At 45.6% G+C, this 25,354-nt stretch overlaps 1 protein-coding gene across 1 annotated transcript; it reads left to right on the forward strand.

The window, feature by feature from the left end:
* The first annotated feature begins 16,942 nt into the window (after positions 1 to 16,942).
* On the forward strand, positions 16,943 to 24,738 carry LOC142827710 (uncharacterized). Its single transcript, XM_075923192.1, has 3 exons — positions 16,943 to 17,122; positions 17,224 to 19,194; positions 24,639 to 24,738. The coding sequence occupies exons 2-3, from the start codon at positions 17,501 to 17,503 to the stop codon at positions 24,736 to 24,738; spliced, it is 1,794 nt and encodes a 597-aa protein (XP_075779307.1). The 5' UTR covers positions 16,943 to 17,122; positions 17,224 to 17,500.
* The last annotated feature ends 616 nt before the right edge of the window (positions 24,739 to 25,354 follow it).

Below are 25,354 nucleotides of genomic sequence, written 5' to 3' on the forward strand. Positions count from 1 at the left end.
GAGCGAGGGGTTCCTGTGTGAGAGCATCATGGGGCTGAGTGCTCTGGACTGGTGCTCCATGTAAACCCACATGCACAGGCTGTTGTGTGATCCCTAGGCCGAGTAGGCCAAGCAAGGAGTGTGCAGCCTCTCTCTGTCCACCACCTCCCCCCACATGTCTAGGGAAAGTGATGGAACTCACCTGAACTACATTCTCTGGGTTCGTCCGAGCCCTGGGCGACATCCTGGGAGGGGGGAGACCAGCTTCAGGCAGGTAATGACCTTCTGGTTGGCACACATGTTGTTCAGGCTGGACTGCTCCTCCTCCTCCTCCTCTTCATCGTTGTCCTCCTCCACAGCCCCACCCTTGTGGAGACTGATGATGGGTGTGTCCTGGCTGGAGTCAATGATGGAGGGGCAGGTAACTTGGCTCCCCTTCCAGGATGACATGCAGCTGCTTGTAAAAGCGGCAGGTCTGTGGTGTTGCCCCAGAGTGGGAATTTTGTTCCTTGGCCTTTGTGTAAGCCTGACACAGTTCTTTAATTTTCATCCACTCTTGGCTGTGCCCCTTCTGGGCCAGGCTGGCAGCCATCCATCCATACGCATTGGCATTTCAGCATCTGCTGTGGAGATCCTGGAAGTTTGTCTCCTCGCCCCAGACTGCAATGAGATGCAGGAATTCTGCACTCTCCAGGCTGGTTCCCCCTTTCTCCCCAGCCAGAGGCTTGTGAGGTGGCTGCAGGCATGCTTGCAGCCACGGGGGACTCAGAGGGGGTGCAGGAGTCGCTCATGGCTCCAAAAAAGGAGGCTGCTGTGTGGCCCAGAGCTAGCAGGGCCAGTGTGGTGCCACAAGCCCTTTCCCTTCTGCCTGCTGCTTTAAAGAGTGCAGGAGAAGGGGAGCAGTGGAGTTGTCTGTTGTGTGGCCAGAGTGGACACAAAGAGAGCTGTGAGAGGCCTCTGGAGGCCAATTATTTCCAAATAGCAGCAGCTGAGCATCCACATTAATGCTATTTCAAAATAATTTCAAAATAGGCATTATTCCTCATCACAAGCAGGGGCTATTATTTCAAAATGACAAGCCCGTTATTTCAAAACAATTTTGAAATAACGGGCTTAGAACATAAGAGCATAAGAACGGCCGTACTGGGTCAGACCAAAGGTCCATCTAGCCCAGTATCCTGTCTACCGACAGTGGCCAGCACCAGGTGCCCCAGAGAGGGTAAACCGAAGACAATGATCAAGCGATTTGTCTCCTGCCATCCCTCTCCAGCCTCTGACAGATAGAGGCCAAGGACACCATTTTATCCCCTGGCTAATAGCCTTTTATGGACCTAACCTCCATGAAATTATCTAGCTTCTCTTAAAACTCTATTATAGTCCTAGCCTTCACAGCCTCCTCTGGCAAGGAGTTCCACAGGTTGACTACACGCTGTGTGAAGAAGAACTTTCTTTTATTAGTTTTAAACCTGCTCCCCATTAATTTCATTTGGTGTCCTCTAGTTCTTCTATTTAGGGAACTAATAAATAACTTTTCTTTATCGGCCCTCTCCACACCACTCGTGATTTTATATACCTCTATCATATCCCCCCTCAATTCTCCTCTTTTCTAAACTGAAAAGTCCCAGTCGCTTTAACCTCTCCTCCTATGGGACCCGTTCCAAACCCCTAATCATTTTAGTTGCCCTTTTCTGAACCCTTTCCAAGGCCAAAATATCTTTTTTGAGGTGAGGAGACCACATCTGTACACAGTGTTCAAGATGTGGGTGTACCATAGTTTTATATAGGGGCAGTAAGATATTCTGGGTCTTATTTTCTATCCCTTTCCTAATAATTCCTAGCATCCTACTTGCCTTTTTGACCGCCGCTGCACACTGCGTGGAAGTTTTCAGAGAACTGTCCACGATAACGCCAAGATCTCTTTCCTGATTTGTAGTAGCCAAATTAGCCCCCATCATACTGTACGTATAGTTGGGGTTATTTTTCCCGATGTGCATTACTTTACACTTATCCACATTAAATTTCATTTGCCATTTTGTTGCCCAATCACTCAGTTTGGTGAGATCTTCTTGGAGTCCCTCACAGTCTGCTTCTGTCTTGACTATCCTAAACAGTTTTGTATCATCTGCAAACTTTACTACCTCACTGCTTACCCCTTTCTCCAGACCATTTATGAATAAGTTGAAAAGGATTGGTCCCAGGACTGACCCTTGGGCTACACCACTAGTTACCCCTCTCCAATCTGAAAATTTACCATTTATTCCTACCCTTTGTTTCCTGTCTTTTAACCAGTTCTCAATCCAAGAAAGGACCTTCCCTCTTATCCCATGGCAATGTCATTTACACAAGAGCCTTTGGTGAGGGACCTTGTCAAAGGCTTTCTGAAAATCCAAGTATACTATATTTACTGGATCCCCCTTGTCCGCATGTTTGTTAACCCCTTCAAAGAACTCTAACAGATTAGTAAGACAGGATTTCCCTTTACAGAAACCATGTTGACTTTTGTCCAACGAATTATGTTCTTCTACATGCTTCACTGTTTTATTCTTTACTATTGTTTCGACTAATTTGCCCGGTACTGAAGTTAGACTTACTGGTCTGTAATTGCCAGGATCACCTCTACAGCCCTTTTTAAATATTGGTGTCACGTTGGCTACCTTCCAGTCATTAGGTACGGAAGCCGATTTAAAGGATAGGTTACAAACCACAGATAATAGCTCAGCAATTTCCCATTTCAGTTCTTTTAGAACCCTTGGATGAATGCCATCCAGTCCCGGAGATTTGTTAACATTAAGTTTTTCTATTTGTTCCAAAACCTCCTCTAATGACACTTCAATCCAGTGATAGAAATGTAGCCGTGTTAGTCTGGAGTAGCTGAAGCAAAATGCAGGACAATGTAGCACTTTAAAGACTAACAAGATGGTTTATTAGATGATGAGCTTTCGTGGGCCAGACCCACTTCCTCAGATCAAAATCAATCCGGGACAGTTCCTCAGATTCATCATCCACAAAGGATGGTGCAGATTCAGGAATCTCCCCAATGTCCTCAGTGGTGAAGACTGAAGCAAAGAAATCATTTAGTTTCTCCGCAATGGCTTTATCATCCTTGCTCCTTTTATAGCTCAATCATCTAGGGGACCCACAGGTTTTTTAGCAGGCTTCCTGCTTCTAACGTACTTAAAAAACATTTTGTTATTTCTTTTTGAGTTTTTGGCTAGCTGTTCCTCAAAATCTTTTTTTGCTTTTCTTATTACATTTTTACACTCGATTTGACAGTGTTTATGTTCTTTTCTATTTATCTCACTAGGATTGGACTTCCACTTTTTAAAAGATACCTTTTTGTCCCTCACTGCTTCTTTTACATGGTGGTTAAGCCATGGTGGATGCTCGCCACCTGCCCCCACATGTCTAGGGAAAGTGATGGAACCCACCTGGATCACACAGTAACTCCCCAGTGTAGACATGCCCTCTGACAGCTCCACATCAGTTTCCAGTTTACAACAGAGACCATCTTTTCAGATGCACTGAGCTTGCAGAAAGAAGACAAACAAACAGCCCCACTTAGGTTGGTACATTTAATTCTTCCTCTGAGCACAGCATTTTCCTTGAGGAATGCAAGGTAATGCCCATCTGTGATGGGGTGTCTACCCCTCCACAAGGCCTGAATAAATAACAATGGGCAATTAGCTGACAGGCTGCACCTGGAGGAGAGCCAAGACCTAATAAGGCCTCATGACTGATGATGCCCAGCTGGGGCAGGAGCTGGGATAGGCTGATACAGAGTTGGTGCTAGGAAAGGAGGTCTGTAGTCACTGTCCAGAGAGGTGGAAAAGAGTCCAAGGGGAGACTGCAACAAGGGTCAGAGCTTGAGCAGAGCATGATTGCTGGACATCGTGTCCCTGGGCTGCAACCCAGAGTAGAGAGTGGACCCAGATTAACCTCCTGGTTACTGGGAAAATGGCACACTCTGGGAAGTGGATTAGAAGAGCATCTCAGGTGACAGATGATCATTTGGTCTTTGTTATCCTAGGAAGGGAGGACGAAATGCCGGGCTCTTTGTTATCATCAGTCACTATCTAAGGGCAAATTCCTGCTCCCCTTATTCATGTGACCAGATCTACTGCCTACAGATCCACATGACTACTACAAGCCCATTTCCGTAAGGTGATCAGCAGTTGAATTGAACTTTAGAGGTCCTTTATTTTGTGACTAGCCAGCTGATATACATAGCTTAAGTGATGTATGGATTCGTTTTGTAAATGTCAGGTCATGTCAATATCATATTTGGCCCAAATGTCTCTGAAATTGATTTCAGTGCGTTTATCAACCACTATCTGTGTTTTTCAAAACTCTCCGCCATATGTTATTTTCCTCTACACTTACTTTGTGTAATTTTGGATCCCTGAAAACTGAGTAAATGTTGTTCCTTTATGGCCCATTCCTCTCATTGCAAATATGGCTTAGTTTTACAGGGGGATTCATTAATCTAAAGAGATCAGTTCCCTTTTAAAAATAGCATGTCTGGAAACTCTGCAATGATGGAATTTGCCATAGAATCCTGTCCTTGTCCCACTGCCATAGAACAGTGCTCCATTATATCTGATTTTAAAATGTTCTTCATCCCCACAACTGTGAAGGTAACTTAAAAATATGAACGGAGCATAAATTAACGCAGGGGTCTTTTTTGTTTTTAAGGCTGCAGGCATTCTGAACCAAGGATTGTCTAGGGGTTAAGACTCAGGAGATGTGCATTCGGATCCTGGCTCTGTCATGACTTCTTGTGTGCTCTTGGCAAAATCACTTACTCTTTCTCTTATTCAATCCCCCAATTGTAAATTCTCCTGGGTAAGATTATGATGAGTATACAAATAATAAATCTTCATAAATACATTGAGGGGGCCACATAAGTACCTATATCATATGAAGTTTTATGAGTGGTTTTGTAACACTGCCTCTTTTTCCACGCTGCTGAAAAGGGGAACAGATTGGGGAATGGGGAAGAAAAGAGGAAAACATGTAAATGATAGAATCACTGTAGGCAGGGGGCATCATTTTTCATTGCAGTGATCACTCCATAGCAATGGACAAATAATGGGAAACTGGTCTGTCTTTGCTCTTTGCACTGTATACAGGTTCCAAGAAAGACTCAACTTTTGCCCCTCAAAAGAAAACATTTAGCAGTAGGTAAAGAGAGGTTACTCGCTGGTTTCATTCCTATTTGATGGGCTGGCTAGGTCTTTGCAAGAACGGCTGGGAAGAAATCATTAGAATAACAAAGAGCCATATTATGACATTGTACTTTGCATTTCTGAGCTTTCAAATAGCGTGACACCATTCAGGATGTTACATAGACCTGAATTCCAGGTAGTAATATAGAAATCCACATAGACACATACCCACACCCTTTCCTAAAAGCTAACACAATTGGAGCACTCGGATCTGCCCCTGAGAAAGAGGGTTGTTGTGCATAATCTAAAGGCAAGGAAGATATCCTATTAATATTCTTTGGTTTGGACTTTACAAACTCACACTGCATGTAGGGAATAGGGCCAGAGATTTTGCTGGTTTGTGTTATTTTGGCTAAACAAACCAGAAACCCAAGAGACTAAGTTTTTGTTCTTGGGTCTCCTGTAAACTTTTTATCCAGCTGCTCAGACGCTAGGCTTGGCACACCCCCCAGAACTGCTAATGCTTCTCTTTGTCCTTTGTGTTTCATAGCCACGGTTCTTGACATGTCTCCTCTTGCCTGCGGTTAGAATTCTGGATTGAGTCTGTTATTAAAGCCATGTGACCCTTGTATAGCATACACTGCAGTTCCCCATTTCATTTTAATCTGCCTCTTTTATCCTAACGGGGCTGTGCTTCCCCTGTGGGTGCTGGTATCTTGTGATGGCTGTATAGGCTGTTCCCTGTGGAGCTAGCTGTTGAGTGAAATCACATATACAAGGAGTTAGCATAGGAACAGAGAATGAAGCAAGAGAAGCAAGGGAGCAGTGGTACGATGTCTTGAAGCTGATCCTCCCCTGGGTCCAATGGCTGTCAGATAGATTTGCAGCACACAGATGCTTCATGTTCTCTGACTGAGGAATTGAAAACCGAAACTGCATATGAGATTTTTCTCTCCACTCTCTGGATCAAGTCCCTGTCAGGGCAGAAGAGTAAATCCTAGATTAGGACACCAGTTTTGTCCACCCCACCACCCCCAGGCAGTATGTATTGCAGCAGGGGGCTAAGTAAGTCTTATCATAGACTCATACACTTTAAGGTCAGAAGGGACCATTATGATCATCTAGTCTGACCCCCTGCACAGTGCAGGCCACAAAATCTCACCCACCCCTCCTAGAATAATCCTCTCACCTATATCTCAGATATTGAAGCCTTCAAATACTTTGAAGACCCCAAGATGCAGAGAATCCTCTAGCTGTGATCTGTACCCCATGCTACAGAGGAAGGCGAAAAATCTCCAGGGCCTCTGCCAATCTACCCTGGAGGAAAATTCCTTCCCGACCCCAAATATGGTGATCGGCTAAACCCTGAGCATGTGGGCAAGACTCATCAGCCAGACACCCAGAAAGTTCTCTATAGTAACTCCTATCATCCGTCCATTGACCTATTTACCACTGATAATGAATGGTCAATTAGTTACCAAGATCATGTTATCTCATCAAACCATCCTCTTCATAAACCCATCTAGTTTAATCTTGAAACCAGATAGATCTTTTGCCCCCACTACTTCCCTTGCAAGGCCGTTCCAGAACTTCACTCCTCTAATGGTTAGAAACCTTCGTCTAATCTCAAGTCTAAACTTCCTACTAGTCAGCTTATATCCATTTGTTCTTGTGTCCACATTGGTATTAAATTTAAATAATTCCTCTCCCTCCCTGGTATTTATCCCTCTAATATATTTAAAAAGTGCAATCATGGCCCCCCTCAGCCTTCTTTTGGTTAAAGTAAACAAGCCAAGCTCCTTGAGTCTCCTTTCATAAAACAGGGTTTCCATTCCTCGGATCATCCTAGTGGCCCTACTTTGTACCTGTTCCAGTTTGAATTCATCCTTCTTAAACATGGGAGACCAGAACTGCACACAGTATTCCAACTGGGGTCTCACCAATGCCTTGTATAATGACACTAACACCTCCTTATCCCTACTGGAAATACCTCGCCTAATACATCCCAAGATCGTATTAGCCTTTTTCACGGCCATGTCACAATGGTGGCTCATAGTCATTCTATAATCAACCAGGACTCCGAGGTCCTTCTCCTCCTCCGTTACTTCCAACTGATGTGTCCCCAGCTTATAACTAAAATTCTTGTTATTAATCCCTAAATGCATAACCTTACTTTTCTCACTATTAAATTTCATCCTATTGCTATCACTCCAATTTACAAAATCATCCAGATCTTCCTGTATGATATCCCGATCGTTTTCTGAATTGGCAATAGCTCCCAACTTTGTGTCATCCGCAAATTTTATTAGGACACTTCCACTTTTGGTGCCAAGATCAGCAATAAAAAGATTAAATAAAATTGGCCCCAAAATTGATCCCTGAGGAACTCCGCTAGTAACCTTCCTCCAACCTGACAGTTCACCTTTCAGTATGGCCCGCTGTAGTCTCCCCTTTAACCAGTTGCTTATCCACCTCTCAACTTTCATATTAATCCCTATCTTTTCCAATTTAACCAATAATTCCCCATGTGGTACTGTATCAAATGCCTTACTAAAGTCGAGGTAGATTAGATCCACTTTATCTAAAAAATCTGTTACTTTCTCAAAAAAGGAGATCAGGTTGGTTTGGCACAATCTACCTTTTGTAAAATCATGTTGTAATTTGTCCCAATTGCCATTAGCCTCAATGTCTCTAACTACTTTCTCCTTCAAAATTTTTTCCAGGATCTTAGGGTATGTCTACACTACAAAGTTAATTTGAACTAACAGACGTTAGTTCGAATTAACTTTCATAGGCGCTACACTAGCGCTCCGTTAGTTTGAACTTAATTCGAACTAGCGGAGCGCTTAGTTCGAACTAGGTAAACCTCATTCTACGAGGACTAAGCCTAGTTCGAACTTACTAGTTCGAATTAAGGGGTGTGTAGCCCCTTAATTCGAACTAGTGGGAGGCTAGCCCTCCCCAGCTTTCCCTGGTGGCCACTCTGGGCACAACCAGGGAAACTCTACTGCCCCCCTCCCGGCCCCGGACCTCTTAAAGGGGCATGGGCTGGCTACAGTGCCTGTGCCAGGTGCAAGCCTGCCAGCACCCAGCTAGCAGACCTGCACCTGGCACGGCTCGAGCCAGCCACCCGATGCCCCCCAGCCCTCTCCCTCTTCCCGGGACCAGGCTGGCGGCTCCCGGGAGCTTGCCTGGGACCGCAAGAGGCGGGCACCCGCCTGGTCTAGTGCGGACATCGTGGACCTCGTCCACGACCTCCGCACTAGGCACAGGAAAGTGGCCGTCTAGGGCAGGAGAGCTGCCAGCCTGGCCACCCAGGAGCAGGTGTGCATGAAAATCAAGGTGGTCCACTGAGACCCCCGACCCTGAGCTTACAATGGCCGTCCTGGGTCAGACCAAAGGTCCATCTAGCCCAGTAGCCTGTCTGCCGACAGCGGCCAACCATAGGGACCCTGGAGGGGATGAACCAAAGACAGTGACCAAGCCATTTGTCTCATGCCATCCCTCTCCAGCCTTCCACAAACTTTGGGCAGGGACACCACTCCTACCCCCTGGCTAATACCACTCCATGGACCCAACCTCCATGACTTTATCTCACTTCTCTTTAAACTCTGTTCTAATTCTAGCCTTCACAGCCTCCTGCAGCAAGGAGTTCCACAGGTTGACTCTTTGCTTTGTGAAGAACAACTTTCTGTTACTAGTTTGAAGCCTGCTACCCATTCCTTTCCTTTGGTGTCCTCTAGTCCTTCTTTATGGGAACTAATGAAGAACTTTTTTTGATGCACCCTCTCCACCCCACTCATGCTTTTATAGACCTCTATACTATCCCCCCTCAGTCTCCTCTTTTCTAAACTGAAAAGTCCCAGTCTCTTTAGCCTCTCTTCGTATGGGACCTGTTCCAAACCTCTGATCATTGTAGTTGCCCTCCCCTCTCCCACCCTCTCTCTTCCCCTCTCCCACCTCCTTTTCCCAGTCTCCCAGAGTTTTGTTCAATAAAGAGAGATTCTATTTTTGAACACACGTTTTCTTTATTTTGTACATCAGGAAGAGGGGCTAGGGAAGGGTAAGTGGAAGGAGGTGAGGGTACGAGCCCCCGAATGGGGAGGACTGGGCTGGCTCTGCGGGCTTCTGGGGGTGGAAGCTCTCCTGCAGCCCCCCAATTGCCCCCTCTCCCCAGATGGCAGCCTACGGCAAGTGCAGCCGATCTGATGGCTGAGTGCTGTGATGTGCCCAGTGTGGGCACTCAGGGCACTCCAAGCCAGGACTGCTTTGCAAGCGGGGAACCCGAGAACTGTCTGTCCGGGGTGGGGGTCGGGTCCCTTTAAGCACAGCCCTCAGCTAGCCTGAGGCAGCAGCTCCACGCTCTAAGTCCTCATCTGATGCCCTGCCGGCACTTCTTCCGGCCATCCTTAACCCCGGTTCAGGGTCCACTTAATGTGGACATGCTAGTTCGAATTAGCAAAATGCTAATTCAAACTAGTTTTTTAGTCTGGATCTGTTAGTTCGAATTAGCTTAGTTCGAATTAACTAATTCGAACTAAGTTAGTTCGAATTAGCGCTGTAGTGTAGAAATACCCTCACATACTACAGTTGTCAAACTAACAGGCCTATAGTTACTCGGGTCGCTTTTTTTCCCTTTCTTAAAAATCGGAACTATATTAGCAATTCTCCAGTCAAATGGTACAACCCCTGAGTTTAGAGATTTATTAAAAAATTTTGCTAATGGACTTGCAAGTTCATGTTCCAGTTCCTTTAATATTCTTGGATGAAGATTATCTGGGCCCCCCGATTTACTCCCATTAAGCTGTTCAAGTTTGGCTTTTACCTCGGATATGGTAATATCTACCTCCTTATCCTTAGTCCCATTTGTTAACTTACCATTATCCCTAAGCTCTTCATTAGCCTCATTAAAGACTGAAGCAAAGTATTTGTTCAAATATTGGGCCATTCCTAGATTATCCTTAACCTCCACTCCATCCTTAGTAATTAGCGGTCCTTCTTCTTCTTTTTTTGTTTTTTTCCTATTTATATGGCTATAAAACCTTTTACTATTGGTTTTAATTCCCTTTGCAAGGTCCAACTCTACCTGACTTTTAGCCTCTCACTTTATCCCTACATGCTCTAACTTCAATAAGGTAGCTTTCTTTACTGATCCCTCCCATTTTCCACTCCTTATATGCTTTCTGCTTTTTCTTAATCACCTCTCTGAAATGCTTGCTCATCCAGCTTGGTCTAACACACCTGCCTATAATTTTTTTTCCCTTTCTAGGGATACAGGCTTCTGACAGCTTCTGCAACTTTAACTTAAAATAATTCCAGGCCTCCTCCACTTTAAGATCCATAATTTCTTTAGTCCAATCAGCTTCCCTAACGAATTTCCTTAATTTACTAAAGTTAGCCCTTTTGAAATCAAAAACCCTAGTCTCAGATTTATTTTTGTTTATCCTTCCATTTAATTTAAACTGAATTAGCTCATGATCACTCGAGCCAAGGTTGTCTCCTACAACCATTTCATCTATGAGGTCCTCGCTACTCACCAAAACCAAAATAGCATCCCCCTTGTTAGTTCAGCAACTACTTGATGAAGGAATTCATCAGCTATCACATCTAGGAAAATCTGAGCCCTATTACTATTACAGGCAGTCCCCGGGTTACGTACAAGATAGGGACTGTAGGTTTGTTCTTAAGTTGAATCTGTATGTAAGTCGGAACTGGCATCCAGATTCAGCCGCTGAATCTGGACACCAGTTCTGACTTACATACAGATTCAACTTAAGAACCCCAGGCGTCCCCAAGTCAGCTGCTGCTGAAACTGATCAGCAGCTGATTCCAGGAAGCCCGGGGCAAAGCAACTCTGCCTCGGGCTTCCTGTAGTCAGCCGCTGGTCAGTTTCAGCAGCGGCTGACTTTGGGACGCCTGGGGCAGAGCAGCTCGGGTGCTGCTGGGTTGGTCCAGTAGCGCGGCCGCTCCTCGGCGCTACTGGACCAACCCAGCAGCACCCCAGCTGCTCTGCCCCAGGCGTCCTGATTCAGCCACTGCTGAAACTGATCAGCAGCGGCTGAATCAGGACTCCTGGGGCAGAGTAGCTGGGGTGCTGCTGGGTTGGTCCAGTAGCGCCAAGGAGCGGTGCTGTGGGACCAACCGGCAGCGCCCCACCTGCTCTACCACAGGCCCCGGGCTTTGCTCCACATCCCCCTGGTCTGCTGAGGGGGGCACTAGCTGCGTCCCCCCCAGCAGACCAGAGAGACGCAGAGCAAAGCGGCGGAGGACCCGGGCCGGACCCGCTGCGCTTCCAGATCAGCTGGAAGCGCCGCAGACCAGGGAGATGCTGAACAAAGCGGCGGAGGACCCGGGGCCGGACCCGGGGCGCTTCCAGATCAGCTGGAAGTGCCGTGGGTCCGGCCGGGTCCTGCGCGGCTTTGCTCAGCATCTCCCTGGTCTGCAGACCAGAGAGACGCTGAGCAAAGCCGCGCAGGACCCGGGGCCGGACCCGTGGCGCTTCCAGCTGATCTGGAAGCGGCCGCGGGTCCGGCCCCGGGTCCTGCGCCGCTTTGCTCCCCGTCTCCTTGGTCTGCTGGCTCCCTAACTCGGGGACTGCCTGTACTAGCACTTGTTCTCCAGTCTATATCTGGAAAGTTGAAATCTCCCATGATTACACAGTTTCCATGAGTATTTACTTCATTAAAAACATTAAAGAGGTCTCTATCCATATCCAAATTGGATCCTGGTGGTCTATAACATACCCCAAGCACTATCCCAGGGGAGGATCTGATAGTTTTCATCCCCAATGTGATTTTTGCCCAAACGGACTCTGTCTTCTCCATTCCATCACTTTTTATTTCTTTACATTCTACCTCATCTTTGATATACAATGCGGCTCCACCACCTTTACCTTATTTCTGTCTTTCCTAAACAGCACATACCCTTCAATACCTGTACTCCAGTCAGGCCTAGTATTCCACCATGTTTCTGTTATTCCTATAATATCTGGTTTCACTTCCTGGACCAATAGCTCTAGTTCCTCCTTTTTGTTACCTAGGCTCCTCGCATTGGTGTACAAACATCTTAATTTTTGCTGTTTGGCCTCATTCACATTCTTTACCCAATTTGGCACAGACGTTATACCTCCAATATGACCTATTAGACTAGTATCCACCCCACCCTTCCTCATGTTCATTCTCCTACCCCCAGCTATATCCTTTCTTACTTCGTTTTCCTCCCTCTCAGTGTTAAAATCTGGCGTAGAGATTACCTGGGCATCTCCCAACCGTCTCCCCCAAATTCCTAGTTTAAAGCTCTCTTAATAAGTTGAGCCAGCCTCCATCCTAGAAGTCTATTTCCCTCCCTACCTAGGTGAAGTCCATCTCTAGAGAACAGTCCTCTGTCCATAAATGCCTCCCAGTGACCATACATCCCAAAGCCCTCCTTATAGCACCACTGTCTAAGCCATCTATTGATCATCATAATCCTGTCACATCTTAGTTGCTCTTCTCTAGTAACAGGCAGAATCCTACTAAAGATCACCTGAGCCTCAATTTCCTTGAGCATCCTCCCCAGCCTAGCATAGTCTCCCTTAATTCGTTCCAGCGAGAATCTAGCCGTATCATTTGTTCCTACATGAAGGATGATCAATGGATTCCTTCCTGCTCCCTTAATAATTCTCTTCAACCTCAGTTCCACATCTCGTATCTTAGCACCTGGCAGACAGCACACCCTTCTATTCTCTGGATCAGCTCTGGTTACAGGCCTATCTATTTTTCTCAATAAGGAGTCCCCAATCACATAGACCTGCCTTTTCCTAGTGACAGTGATATTCTCTGGTCTATCTCTAGCTTCCTCTGGCTGCAAGTCCTTGCCATTCCTATTTTCCCTTGTAATCCTAATGCTCATTATTGGTGTTGTCTCCATTAAGTCTTCCCCTTTATCTATGGGACTAGCCACTCTTCTCTTCTTCCTCACCCTTCCATCTTCATTATCTACCTGCTGTACCCCTTCTTCATTCTCCAGCTCCACATACCTGTTCTTGAGCTCTATTTTTCCTTCACTGACCCATCTTTTCCTCTGCCTGGTCCTCTGAGTCACATGCTTCCACTGTCCATTTTCTTCGCCCAGCAGTCCCTCCTCTGAGGCCCTTGATCCTGCTTCCATCTGCATATCTAAGCTTTCCCCTTCAGCCATGTCATGCCTTTGCCCCATCACCTGCTCAACCCCCCTTCTAAACTCAACCAGAATTTCCACCTGCATCTCCAGTCCTCGGATCTTTTCTTCCATCAGCTCTATCAGGCGGCACTTAATGCAAACAAAACTCCTTTCAGGTACCCCCTCCAGAATCATGTACATACTGCAGCTACCACATCCAATCATCCTCCTTGTGTTTTCTACTACTTGGGCCATGGCCACTAATGCCTCTGTGTTTTACCTACATTCTCACCAAAATCCTATTAGTCCGGTGAACACAAAAAGAAACCAGAACACCCCCTCCACAGCAAAAACAAACTCCAAACAAGTTCCAGTATCCAAACACCCCTTACAAACTCCCACTCAAACTTCCGTTTACAGCTCTGTTTGCTTGGCTCCTGTGCCGTGGCAGCTATCACCCACTTGTGCTATTTTTTCATTAATATACTGCATGGCTACGTCTAGACTGGCATGATTTTCCGCAAATGCTTTTAACGGAAAAGTTTTCTGTTAAAAGCATTTGCGGAAAAGCATGTCTAGATTGGCAGGACACTTTTCCGCAAAAGCACTTTTTGCGGAAAAGCGTCTGTGGCCAATCTAGACGCGCTTTTCCGCAAAAAGCCCCGATCGCCATTTTCGCGATTGGGGCTTTTTTGCGGAAAACAAATCTCTGCTGTCTACACTGGCCCTTTTGCGCAAAAGTTTTTTGGAAAAAGACTTTTGCCCGAACGGGAGCAGCATAGTATTTCTGCAAAAGCACTGACAATCTTACATGAGATCGTCAGTGCTTTTGCGGAAATTCAAGTGGCCAGTGTAGACAGCTGGCAAGTTTTTCCGCAAAAGCAGATGATTTTGCGGAAAAACTTGCCAGTCTAGACACAGCCCATGTGTAAGGATAACCTAGCCAAAGAGGGCTACACAGAGACACTACTGTAGCAAAGAGCATACTGGGTCCCGTGGCGCAGTCTTGCTTATGCATTAAACAACAGGCTTGCTGAAGCAATGCAAAAGAGCACTGCAATATGTACAGCTAAAGAAGTTCTGTTCTGGGGCAGGTGAGGACAAAGAAAAGTGATGGCAGTAAGATGTTATGGTTCTTACACAGGCATTTGCAGTAGATTTAAGAAAGCTTTGGGCATGTCTAGTTGCAAATGATTATTGAAAACTCTCTTAGGTACATCTAAACTGGATGCTTATTTTGAAAATAAACTATTCCGGAAGAAATACTCCAAAATAGCTTAATTTGAAATAACACGTCTACCCTGCAGGGAAGCCTGGAAATTAGTCCGAGGCAGGCTTCCCTAATGTGGACGTGCTACCTCAATTTAGAGCCCCAGGAGGCGCTGGGGAGTAATTACTCTGAATGACCCTGGGGAGGAGCTATTTTGAAATAGCAGCAGTGGAGTGTCCACACTACTGCTATTCCAAAATAGCTATTTCAGAATAGGCATTACTCCCTGTGGAATGAAATTTACAGAAGTCAGAATAAGCTGTCCGTTATTTTGCATTTATTTTGAAATAATGGAATAGCTGTGTAGACGCTCGCATTGTTATTTTGGAATAATGGGTGTTATTTCAAAATAAAGCTGCTGTGTAGACGCACCCCCAGTGTTTGGGCTTTCCACCTGTGAATTATAATAGATCATATTTTTTAGGCAAATCTTTAAATTGGTGTTAATGGGCACTGTTAACTTAAAATGCACTCCTCCATCTGAATTGTTTTACCTATTTCATTTAAAAGTAACTCTTTAAATAGCTCTGTGACTAAAAGAGATTAGAGAAAAAGAATTGCATATACTTTTTATTTGTGATGTTCCCTTTGCCAGTTCATTGTATACACTCGATTTCACTGCTTCCTCTGTTGTCAGAGTTTTTCACACAGCAACAGAAGTGAAAGAATCTTTTTTTTTAAAGGAAAAAGTAATTGTGAAAACACACAACTTGGCCAATGTCTGTAGGAAAGGAGGATAAGTAATACCTGAGACAACTTCTACCTCCTTTTTAAGTTGATTTGATTTGAAGGTGACTGCTTCCTTTTGAAGCTGAGTTCTTCTTTCTAGCCTAAAGGTGTAAAAGCATAAGAGGATCATTGACAGTATTGAGAAAATAAATATTAGACAACCAGGAAGTTTGTTTAAGATCCTGAAAGATCCTAAAGATTAGAAAATATGGAGTAGGAATGTAAAGGTCACCCAAACATTAATTTTATCCCTGTGCTGAAAAACCAGAAACGAGACAACCTTATCTGTCCAAAACAAATAGGAAGACGAACTCTATGTAGCTCTACGGTGTCTCTCTCACCAACCAAAGTTAATTCATTAAAGACATTACCTCAACCACCTTGTTTTCTTAAAAAAATATAGTTCATTTCATAGAACCATATAGCTGGAAGAGACCTCAGGAGGTCATCAAGTTCAGCCCCCTGCCCAAAGCAGGATCAACCCCAGCTAAATCATCCCAGCCAGGGCTTTGTCAAGCCAAGACTTAAAAACCTTTAGGGATAGAGATTCCATCCCCTCCCGAGGTAACCCATTCTGGTGCTTCACCACCCTCCTAGGGAAATAGTTTTCTAATATCCAACTTAGACCTCCCCCTCTGTAACTTGAGACCATTGCTCCTTGTTTTGCCATCCATCACTACTGTGAACAGCCTCTCTCCATCCTCTTTGGAACCTCCCTTCAGGAAGTTAAAGGCTGCTATCAAATCCCCCATCACTCTTCTCTTCTGCAGACTAAACAAACCCAAATCCGTCAGTCTTTCCTCATAGGTCATGTGCTCCAGCTCCCTAATCATTTTGGTCGCCCTCCGCTGGACCCTCTCCAATGCACCCACATCCTTTCTTATAGTGGGGGCCCCAGAACTGGACACAATACTCCAGATGTTGCCCCACCAGAGCCGAATAAAGGGGAATAATCACTTCTCTAGATCTGCTGGAAATGTTCCTCCTAAAGCATCCTAATATGCCGTTAGCCTTCTTGGCTACAAGGGCACACTGACATATCCAGCTTCTCATCCACTGTAACCCCCAGGTCCTTTTCCACAGAACTGCTACACAATGCTTGGGATTCTTCTGTCCCAAGTGCAGGTCTCAGCACTTGTCCTTTTAGAACCTCATCAGATTTCTTTTGGCCTAATCCTCTAATCTGTCTAAATCACTCTGGACCCTATCCCCTATCTACCTATTCCCCAGCTTAGTGTCTTCTGCAAACTTGCTAAGGGTGCAATCCATCCCCTCATCCAGGTCATTAATAAAAATGTTGAACAAAACCAGTCCTAGAACCGATCCTTGGGGCATTCCGCAAGAAACAGACCGCCAACCTGACATCGAGCCATTGATCACTACCCGTTAGGCCTGACAGTCTAGCCAGCTTTCTATCCATCTTACAGTCCATTTATCCAATCCATATTCCCTTAACTTGCTCACAAATATATTGTGGGAAACCATATCAAAAGTTTTGCTAAAGTCAAGGTATATCACATCAACTAACTTTCCCATATCCACTGAGCCAGTTACCTCATCATAGAAGCTAATCAGATTGGTCAGGCATAACTTGCACCACCAAGGTTGAGCAGTCTCCTGCCACCACTGCGAGGAGGAAACGCAGGGTAGTGGTGGTTGGAGACTCTCTTCTGAGGGGAACGGAGGCACCCATCTGTTGCACTGACAGCTCATCTCGAGAGGTATGCTGTCTGCCAGGGGCCCGTATCCGAGATGTTACGGAGGCATTGTCGAGGATTATCCGGCCCTCTGACTACTACCCCATGCTACTCATCCACGTGGGCACAAATGATACTGCCAGGTGTGACACTGAGCGGATCAAGTGTGACTACAGGGCTTTGGGAGTACGGGTGAAGGAGTTTGGAGCGCAGGTGGTATTCTCTTCGATCCTTCCTGTCAAAGGTAGGGGCCCGGGCAGAGAGAGGTGCATCCTGGAGGTGAATGCCTGGCTGCGACGATGGTGTCGCCAGGAGGGATTCGGCTTCCTTGATCACGGGGTGCTCTTCCAGGAGGGACTGCTTGGCGGAGATGGAGTTCACCTTTCCAGGAGCGGGAAGGCCTTGTTTGGACACAGACTGGCTAACCTTGTGAGGAGGGCTTTAAACTAGGTTCGACGGGGGCAGGTGAGCAAAGCCCACAGGTAAGTGCTGCATGTGCGGGACTGGGAGATGGGTTGGAAATGGGGGGGACTACAGCCTATAATGGCAAGGACAAAGGAGGGTCAGGGCACAACAGGGAGGCAAGATCAAATCAGTATCTTAGATGCCTATATACAAATGCGAGAAGTATGGGTAATAAGCAGGAAGAACTGGAATTGCTAACCAATAAATACAACTATGATATCATTGGTATTACAGAAACCTGGTGGGATGGGACGCACGATTGGAATGTTGGTATGGAAGGGTATGGCTTGCTCAGGAAGGACAGACAGGGAAAAAAGGGAGGAGGGGTTGCCTTGTATATTAAAAATGTACACACTTGGACTGAAGTGGAGATGAACGTAGGAGATAGCCGTGTAGAGAGTCTCTGGGTTAAGCTAAAAGGAGTAAAAAACGAGGGTGATATCATGCTAGGAGTCTACTACAGGCCACCTAGCCAGGTGGAAGAGGTGGATGAGGCCTTTTTTAAACAATTAACAAAACTATCCAAAGCCCAAGATTTGGTGGTGATGGGGGACTTCAACTATCCAGACATATGTTGGGAAACTAACACAGCGAGGCACAGGCTATCCAATAAGTTTCTGGACTGCATTGGAGACAACTTTCTGTTTCAGAAGGTTGAAAAAGCTACCAGAGGAGAAGCTGTTCTGGATTTGGTTTTAACAAATAGGGAGGAACTAGTTGAGAACTTGAAAGTGGAAGACAGTATAGGGGACAGTGATCACGAAATAATAGAGTTCATGATCTTAAGGAAAGGTAGAAGGGAGACCAGCACAATTGAGGTAATGGATTTCAGGAAGGCAGATTTTGATAAGCTCAGAGAACTTGTAGGTAAGGTCCCATGGGAAGCAAGACTGAAGGGAAAAACAACTGAGGAGAGTTGGAAGTATTTCAAAGGGACGTTGTTAAGGGCCCAAAAGCAAACAATTCCGCTGTGTAGGAAAGATAGAAAATATGGCAAAAGACCAGCTTGGCTTAACAAGGAGATCTTGCATGATCTCAAAATAAAAAAGGAGTCATATAAAAAATGGAAACTAGGACAACTAACAAAGGATGAATATAAGCAAGCAACACGGGAATGCAGGGGCAAGATTAGAAAGGCAAAGGCACAAAATGAGATCAAACTAGCTACAGGCATAAAGGGGAACAAGAAGACCTTTTATAAATACATTAAAAGCAAGAGGAAGACCAAGGACAGGGTAGGCCCACTGCTTAGTGAGGAGGGAGAAGCAGTAACAGGAAACTTGGAAATGGCGGAGATGCTCAATGACTTCTTTGTTTCGGTCTTCATCGAGAAGTCTGGAAGAGTGCCTAACGTAGTGAATACAAGCAGAGAGAGGGTAAGTTTAGAAGATAGGATACACAAAGAACAAGTTAAAAATCACTTAGGAAAGTTAGATGTCAGCAAGTCACCAGGTCCTGATGAAATGCATCCCAGGATACTCAAGGAGCTGATAGAGGAGGTATCTGAGCCTTTAGCTATGATCTTTGAAAAATCATGGCAGACAGGGGAGATTCCAGAAGACTGGAAAAGGGCAAATATTGTGCCCATCTATAAAAAGGGGAATAAGAACAACCCAGGAAACTACAGACCGGTCAGTTTAACGTCTGTCCCAGGGAAGATAATGGAGCAGGTAATTAAGGAAATCATATGCAAACACTTGGAAGGTAATAAAGTGATAGGGAATAGCCAGCATGGGTTTATGAAGAACAAGTCATGCCAAACTAATCTGATAGCTTTCTTTGATAAGATAACGAGCCTTGTGGATAAGGGAGAAGCGGTGGATGTCATATACCTAGACTTTAGTAAGGCATTTGATACGGTCTCGCATGATATTCTTATTGATAAACTAGGCAAATATAACTTAGATAGGGCCACGATAAGGTGGGTGCATAATTGGCTGGATAACCGTAGTCAGAGAGTTGTTGTTAACGGTTCTAAATCCTGCTGGAAAGGGATAGCAAGTGGAGTTCCTCAAGGGTCTGTTTTGGGACCCGTATTGTTCAATATCTTCATCAATGATGTAGATATTGGGATAGAGAGTACGCTTATTAAGTTTGCAGATGATACCAAACTGGGTGGGGTTGCAACTTCTTCGGAGGATAGGGACATAATTCAAAATGACCTTAGCAAGTTAGAGAAATGGTCAGAGGTAAACAGGATGAGGTTTAATAAAGAGAAATGCAAAGTGCTCCACTTAGGAAGGAACAATCAGTTCCATACATACAAGATGGGAAGGGACTGTCTAGGAAGGAGCATGACGGAAAGGGATCTAGGGGTCATAGTGGACCACAAGTTGAATATGAGTCAACAGTGTGATGCTGTTGCAAAAAAAGCAAATATGATTTTAGGTTGTATCAACAGGTGTGTTGTAAGCAAAACTCGTGAAGTCATTCTGCCGCTCTACTCTGCACTAGTTAGGCCTCAGCTGGAGTACTGTGTCCAGTTCTGGGCGCCACATTTCAAGAAAGATGTGGAGAAATTGTAAAGGGTACAGAGAAGAGCGACAAGAATGATTAAAGGTTTAGAGAACATGACCTATGAAGCCAGGCTTCATGAACTGGGCTTGTTTAGTTTGGAAAAAAGAAGATTAAGGGGGGACATGATAGCGGTTTTCAAATATCTAAAAGGGTGTCACAAGGAGGAAGGAGAAAATTTGTTCCTCTTGGTTTCTGAGGACAGGACAAGGAGTAATGGGCTTAAAGTGCAGCAGGGGAGGTTTAGATTGGACATTAGGAAAAAATTCCTAACTGTCAGGGTGGTCAAATATTGGAATAAATTGCCAAGGAAGGTGGTGGAATCTCCCTCTCTGGAGATATTTAAGAACAGGTTAGATAGACATCTCTCAGGGATGGTGTAGACGGAGCGTGGTCCTGCCTTGAGGGCGGGGGGCTGGACTCGATGACCTCTCGAGGTCCCTTCCAGTCCTATGATTCTATGATTCTATGTGGTGATTGGTCTCACAGAGAAAGCTGGAGGGCTGACTCAGCCTGGCTAGGGAAGTTTCCCAGCAAACTCTACAAACTGAGAATCATCAGTGGAGAAGGAAAACCCAGCTGAGGGATCTTGCTTTCAGGTCCCTAGAGGCCAGTTCTCAGGGGGGACTCTGCATGCAGGCCTGGGGCTTACCAGCTCCCCACACAGCCAGGCCTGCCCTTACCCTGGCTGCTCCTGATTCACACCAAAAAAATGGCTTCTCCTCTCTCCTGAAATCCCCGGGAGGGGCATCTCACTCACTATTGGTTGCTGGGCAGACTCTGAGTTTGCCTTGGTTCCCCCTCCCTACCAGGGACAGTGTGCCTCTCCCTGAGCAGCCAGCAGACAGAGCCCCACCAATGTAAGTAATCTCCTTGGGGGTTACATACCTTATTCTGTGTCATACAGTGAAGCATCTAGGACACATACTTGGTTATTTACTGCTTGTAAAATCTAATGTTGCTCTAGCATAAAACAGTCCAGTAGAATGCACATAAAAAAGGATTTTTTGTCTCTTGCCTTGCACCCTATGTAGTAGTTTACACCTGTTCAAAGTGATTGTACAATGACACCTAATGAGAGTTCTTCTTTTATCTTACATCCACAATAGCATTTTATAACCACTTTGCACAGGTGTAAATGATTACACCAAGTGCCAGGCTGTGCAACAGCAGGCCCAGAATATCCAAGCTAGAGTAAAAACCCACCTTCTGTATTCCCGGGGCACTCAAGACAGGCCTTCACCCATCTCTGGCAGGTAACTATCCTGATTATGAAGAACTGTCAAAACTAAGCATGTTGAGAGAGACATCACTTACCACCCTGACACATTCCATTGCATTGATTCTCTAGCACTGCATTGTCTGGGCTCAGTCCCACTAGAATAAATAGGAAGCATCTCATCAAGAGTCAGAAGAAAGAACAGAAAATAGCATGATGGGAGTCAACCTACAAAAACGCAAATTATTACAGCTGAAGAAAAATTATAACTATTTAATGGCAACTTGGAAGGGAGTAATGCTGGGGAGCTCTAGCCATCCATGCTCATGTCTGTGGCATCTGAACATTGTCTCAGAGTAGGCAGAAAATTAGGTGTGATCTTCCCATGTAACATGACAGCAAAAAAGATGACACAGAAGCAGCCTATTATAGTACAGTGATCTGACAAGATCCTGTCTACATGGCACTTTTCAGACCACTCCTGGAACATTATGTAGTCTATACTGGGAACTTAGCTATGGTAAATATGACAGGATGGGACAAGCAGGAAAGGGTTAAGTCCTGCCTGCCTGTCACATGATTCAGCAGGGCTTTCAGGGAAGAGGTGTGTCCCTTTTTCCAGGGGCAGAGAGAGCGGTGCAAGGGGAAAGGTTTCTGGGGAATAGCTTTGGTTTGTTATTTGTGAGGGTTTGTGTCTGACTTAATGAGCTATGTTCTGAAGAATGGTCTGCATGGATGTGAGCATGGTGCTGAAATCTTCCCGGGCTGGTAAAGGAGCCTGTTTGCGAGCCTATGGAACTAGAGTGGAAAGACAAGAAGACCAAACATGTATGCGCTAGGTAACCAACCAAGAGATGACCTCTACTGGTGTTTGGAGGGGATAAAGGCCAAACGTGGGATGAAATAAGCAGAGAAATTGAGGCTGAGTATCAGGAAATGTTCCTAACAGTGAGATCTGTTAGGGTGTGTCTACACAACAAAGTTATTTTGGAATAATGGCTGAAATAGCGGACGGCTTATTCCGACTTCTGTAAACCTCATTCTACGAAGAATAACTCCTATTCCCAAATAGTTATGTGTTGATGCTCCACATCTGCTATTTTGAAATAGCCCCTCCCCAGGGCCATTCTAAGTTATTCCTCCTGGGGCTCTAAATCAAGGTAGTGCATCCACATGAGGGAAGCCTGCCTCGGACTCATTTTGAGGCTTCCCTGCAGGGTAGACACGCTATTTTGAAATAAGCTATTTCAGAATAACTGTTCTGGAATAGCTTATTTCACAATAACTGTGCAGTGTAGACGAAGCCTTGGGGTGTGTCTAGACTACATGCCTCCTTCGACGGAGGCATGTAGATTAGCCAGATCGGAAGAGGGAAATGAAGCCGCGATTAAAATAATCGCGGCTTCATTTAAATTTAAATGGCTGCCCCGATCTGCCGATCAGCTGTTTGTCGGCAGATCGGGAGAGTCTGGACGCGATGCCCCGACAAAGAAGCCTTTCTTCATCGACACAGGTAAACCTGGTTTCACGAGGCTTACCTGTGTCGATGAAGAAAGGCTTCTTTGTCGGGGCATCGCGTCCAGACTCCCCCGATCTGCCGACAAACAGCTGATTGGCAGATCGGGGCAGCCATTTAAATTTAAATGAAGCCGCGATTATTTTAATCGCGGCTTCATTTCCCTCTTCCGATCTGGCTAATCTACATGCCTCCGTCGAAGGAGGCATGTAGTCTAGACACACCCTTAGAGAGCTTCAAAAGGAAAGCTGAGAAAGCCTATATGCTTGAGTCATTTATAACTAGTCTGGACAAGGGGCTGAAGAACATGCTGGAAGGAGCAGTTCTCGATTTACCATTAGAGAAGGACTACAATGACTTAACTTGTCCCTCCCCCCTTCATCTCTGTGATCCTGTAGTTAATCACTATACATCATGTCTGATCTCCACCCAGAGTCAGTGAAGACAGTTCTTTTGTAACCCAGCTATTTGTTAAAGTTATCTAGTAAATAGAACTTACTGTTCCACCACATGGAACAAGTCTGAGTATTCTACCAAAGTTTAAACTAGAAATGAAATCCAAGCTAAAACAGCAGCCAAATTCTGGATCAGAATCAGTCTTGGTAGCTCTGTCCTGGGAACACGGAAGTGAAATACAGATCTGAATTTTTGTTTGGATCCAGTCTGTAACAGGGAGAGATTTGAGTTGAATCCAGACCCATTTTAGTTCAAGTCCATATAGAGTGTAAGACAATGTCCTCAGAGCAGGCTAAACATGGGGTGAACAATCAGGTGTCAATCAGCACACAGCAGCCTAACCTTCTGGTGTATAGACTAACCAGGCTGTAGATACCAGGGCACTGCTGTCATGTCCCATGCCCATACTGGTGCTGTATCTGTCCACGAGAAGCACCCTGTGATTCATAGCCCCACAACTCATGGTGGAAAGACAGAGTGTGCTTGTATTCACAGGGTGTCGTGGGTCAGCTTGTCTGCCTACTCGGGAGCTTGTGGGAGGAAGTGGCCTAGGCCCAGGAAATTTATTTCCTGGCAGGAGCCAGCTGGTGTTACATGTCAAAGGTATGGTTTCTGCTCATCTCAATAGCTGGGGCCAACAGCTGCTGTGCTTTAGGCCTGTATTTGTTTTGGCACGAATCTGCAGAAGCTGCTGCCAAAAGGTGTTTCAGAGGCAGCTTTTTCCCCAGAGAAGATGGCAGAAGTGGCTTGCAATTGTAAGCAGAAGCATAACAACAAGCTCAGATCAGGACCACATGGATGTGGAAGAGTAGACTGAGCTGATGTTGTTCTTCATAGCAAACCACCTCCTCTGCTGCCTGTTGCTTCTGGACTAGGCTCAGGAGCACTCAGTGGTGGAACTACGTTGTGATGGAAAAATGGCATCACACCACAGTGGGCCAGATCTCTCACATAAGGAGCAGTATGATGCACTTGCCCTCATTCTGGAACAGTAGAACAGACAACTGAGAGAGCCAGTAATGGTCCAGAAGCAAGTTGCTATTTCCTTGTACAAGCTGGCAACCTGCCTGAGGTAGACAAATCCACAGCTGGCACAGTGGTCATGGAGGTTTCCAGTGCAAACCTCTGGCCCTGAGGGTTGTAAAACTTGGAAAATATTCTTGCAATAATTGCAGGAATGGAATAGATGAGGCTGTGCAGGTGTGAGTGATGACAAGCATTCACCCAGCCTGTGTCTGCCATTTCAAGCAAGCAAGTTTATTCACAGGTGAGAATACTACTCTATAGTACGTAGGCTCTTGTGGATCACCATGACACATTCATAACTGCATGCTCTGGATGGGTGCATAATGCCAGAGTATTCAAGTCTGGCCTGTTTCAATATAGACAAGATGGTACATTGTTCCTCCTACTGATAGTCATCAAGTGGGGGTGTCTGTGCCCACTTTGACTGTAGATCACCCCATCCTATGTGCTGTTGCCACTCTAGTGAGGCTTATCCAGACTTATGCTCCCCAGACAAGTGGCAGCTGAACTACACGCCGAACAGGTGTGTCATTTCCAGTGCGGCGGAACGTGCCTGGGAGTGACCGGCACTGTTTACGGGCTCCTTAGGGCGCTAGTGTTTCTAGTAGCACACAGTGTAGGTGGGGACAAGAAAGAGTGCTGCAGGATAGGATGAGATGGTGCTGACGTTTTGAAGTCTACTTACTGCTAGCCCTCAAATGCACCCTTCACTGGCACATAGTCTGTGAAAGCAAAGGCCGTAAGGGACACCCCGTGTGCTTGTATTCTTGAGCAGCATGACTTAAAGAAAAAAATATTCTCTTCTCTAACTTTATTTAAGCTAAAAATGTGGGCAGACCAGCTAATCTAACATGGTTCAAAGGTGGGCAAAAACCCACACACAAGCACAAAACATTGATTTGTGGTCAGGTTTTGATGAATCTGATCTCCTTCCTTTCACTGGAGCAGACACAGAGCACAGCAGATACTGCTGATGGGGTGCAGCTCTTTGGCTCATGGACTGGGTCCCTCAGGCATTGTTGCCCCTAGGTTGTGAGTCATGGCAATGTCTAGGTGCAGCCATGAGTTTTGGCATTAGTGCAGGGGTGGGCAATAATTTTTAATGAGAGGGCCACTCCAAGACTTTGGCAAGTGGTCATGGGCCACATTTGTATGGAGAAGGTATAGGGTCTGGGATGG

This window comes from Pelodiscus sinensis, chromosome 3 (assembly GCF_049634645.1).
Source record: "Pelodiscus sinensis isolate JC-2024 chromosome 3, ASM4963464v1, whole genome shotgun sequence".
Classification (NCBI taxonomy): domain Eukaryota; kingdom Metazoa; phylum Chordata; order Testudines; family Trionychidae; genus Pelodiscus; species Pelodiscus sinensis.

Coding starts and splice junctions, on each gene's coding strand:
- LOC142827710 (XM_075923192.1), top strand. CDS start 17,501: ATGGGGGGGACTACAGCCTATAATGGCAAGGACAAAGGAGGGTCAGGG. Junction 19,195..24,638: donor CATGGGTTTATGAAGAACAA/GTCATGCCAAAC, acceptor TTGCCACTCTAG/TGAGGCTTATCCAGACTTAT.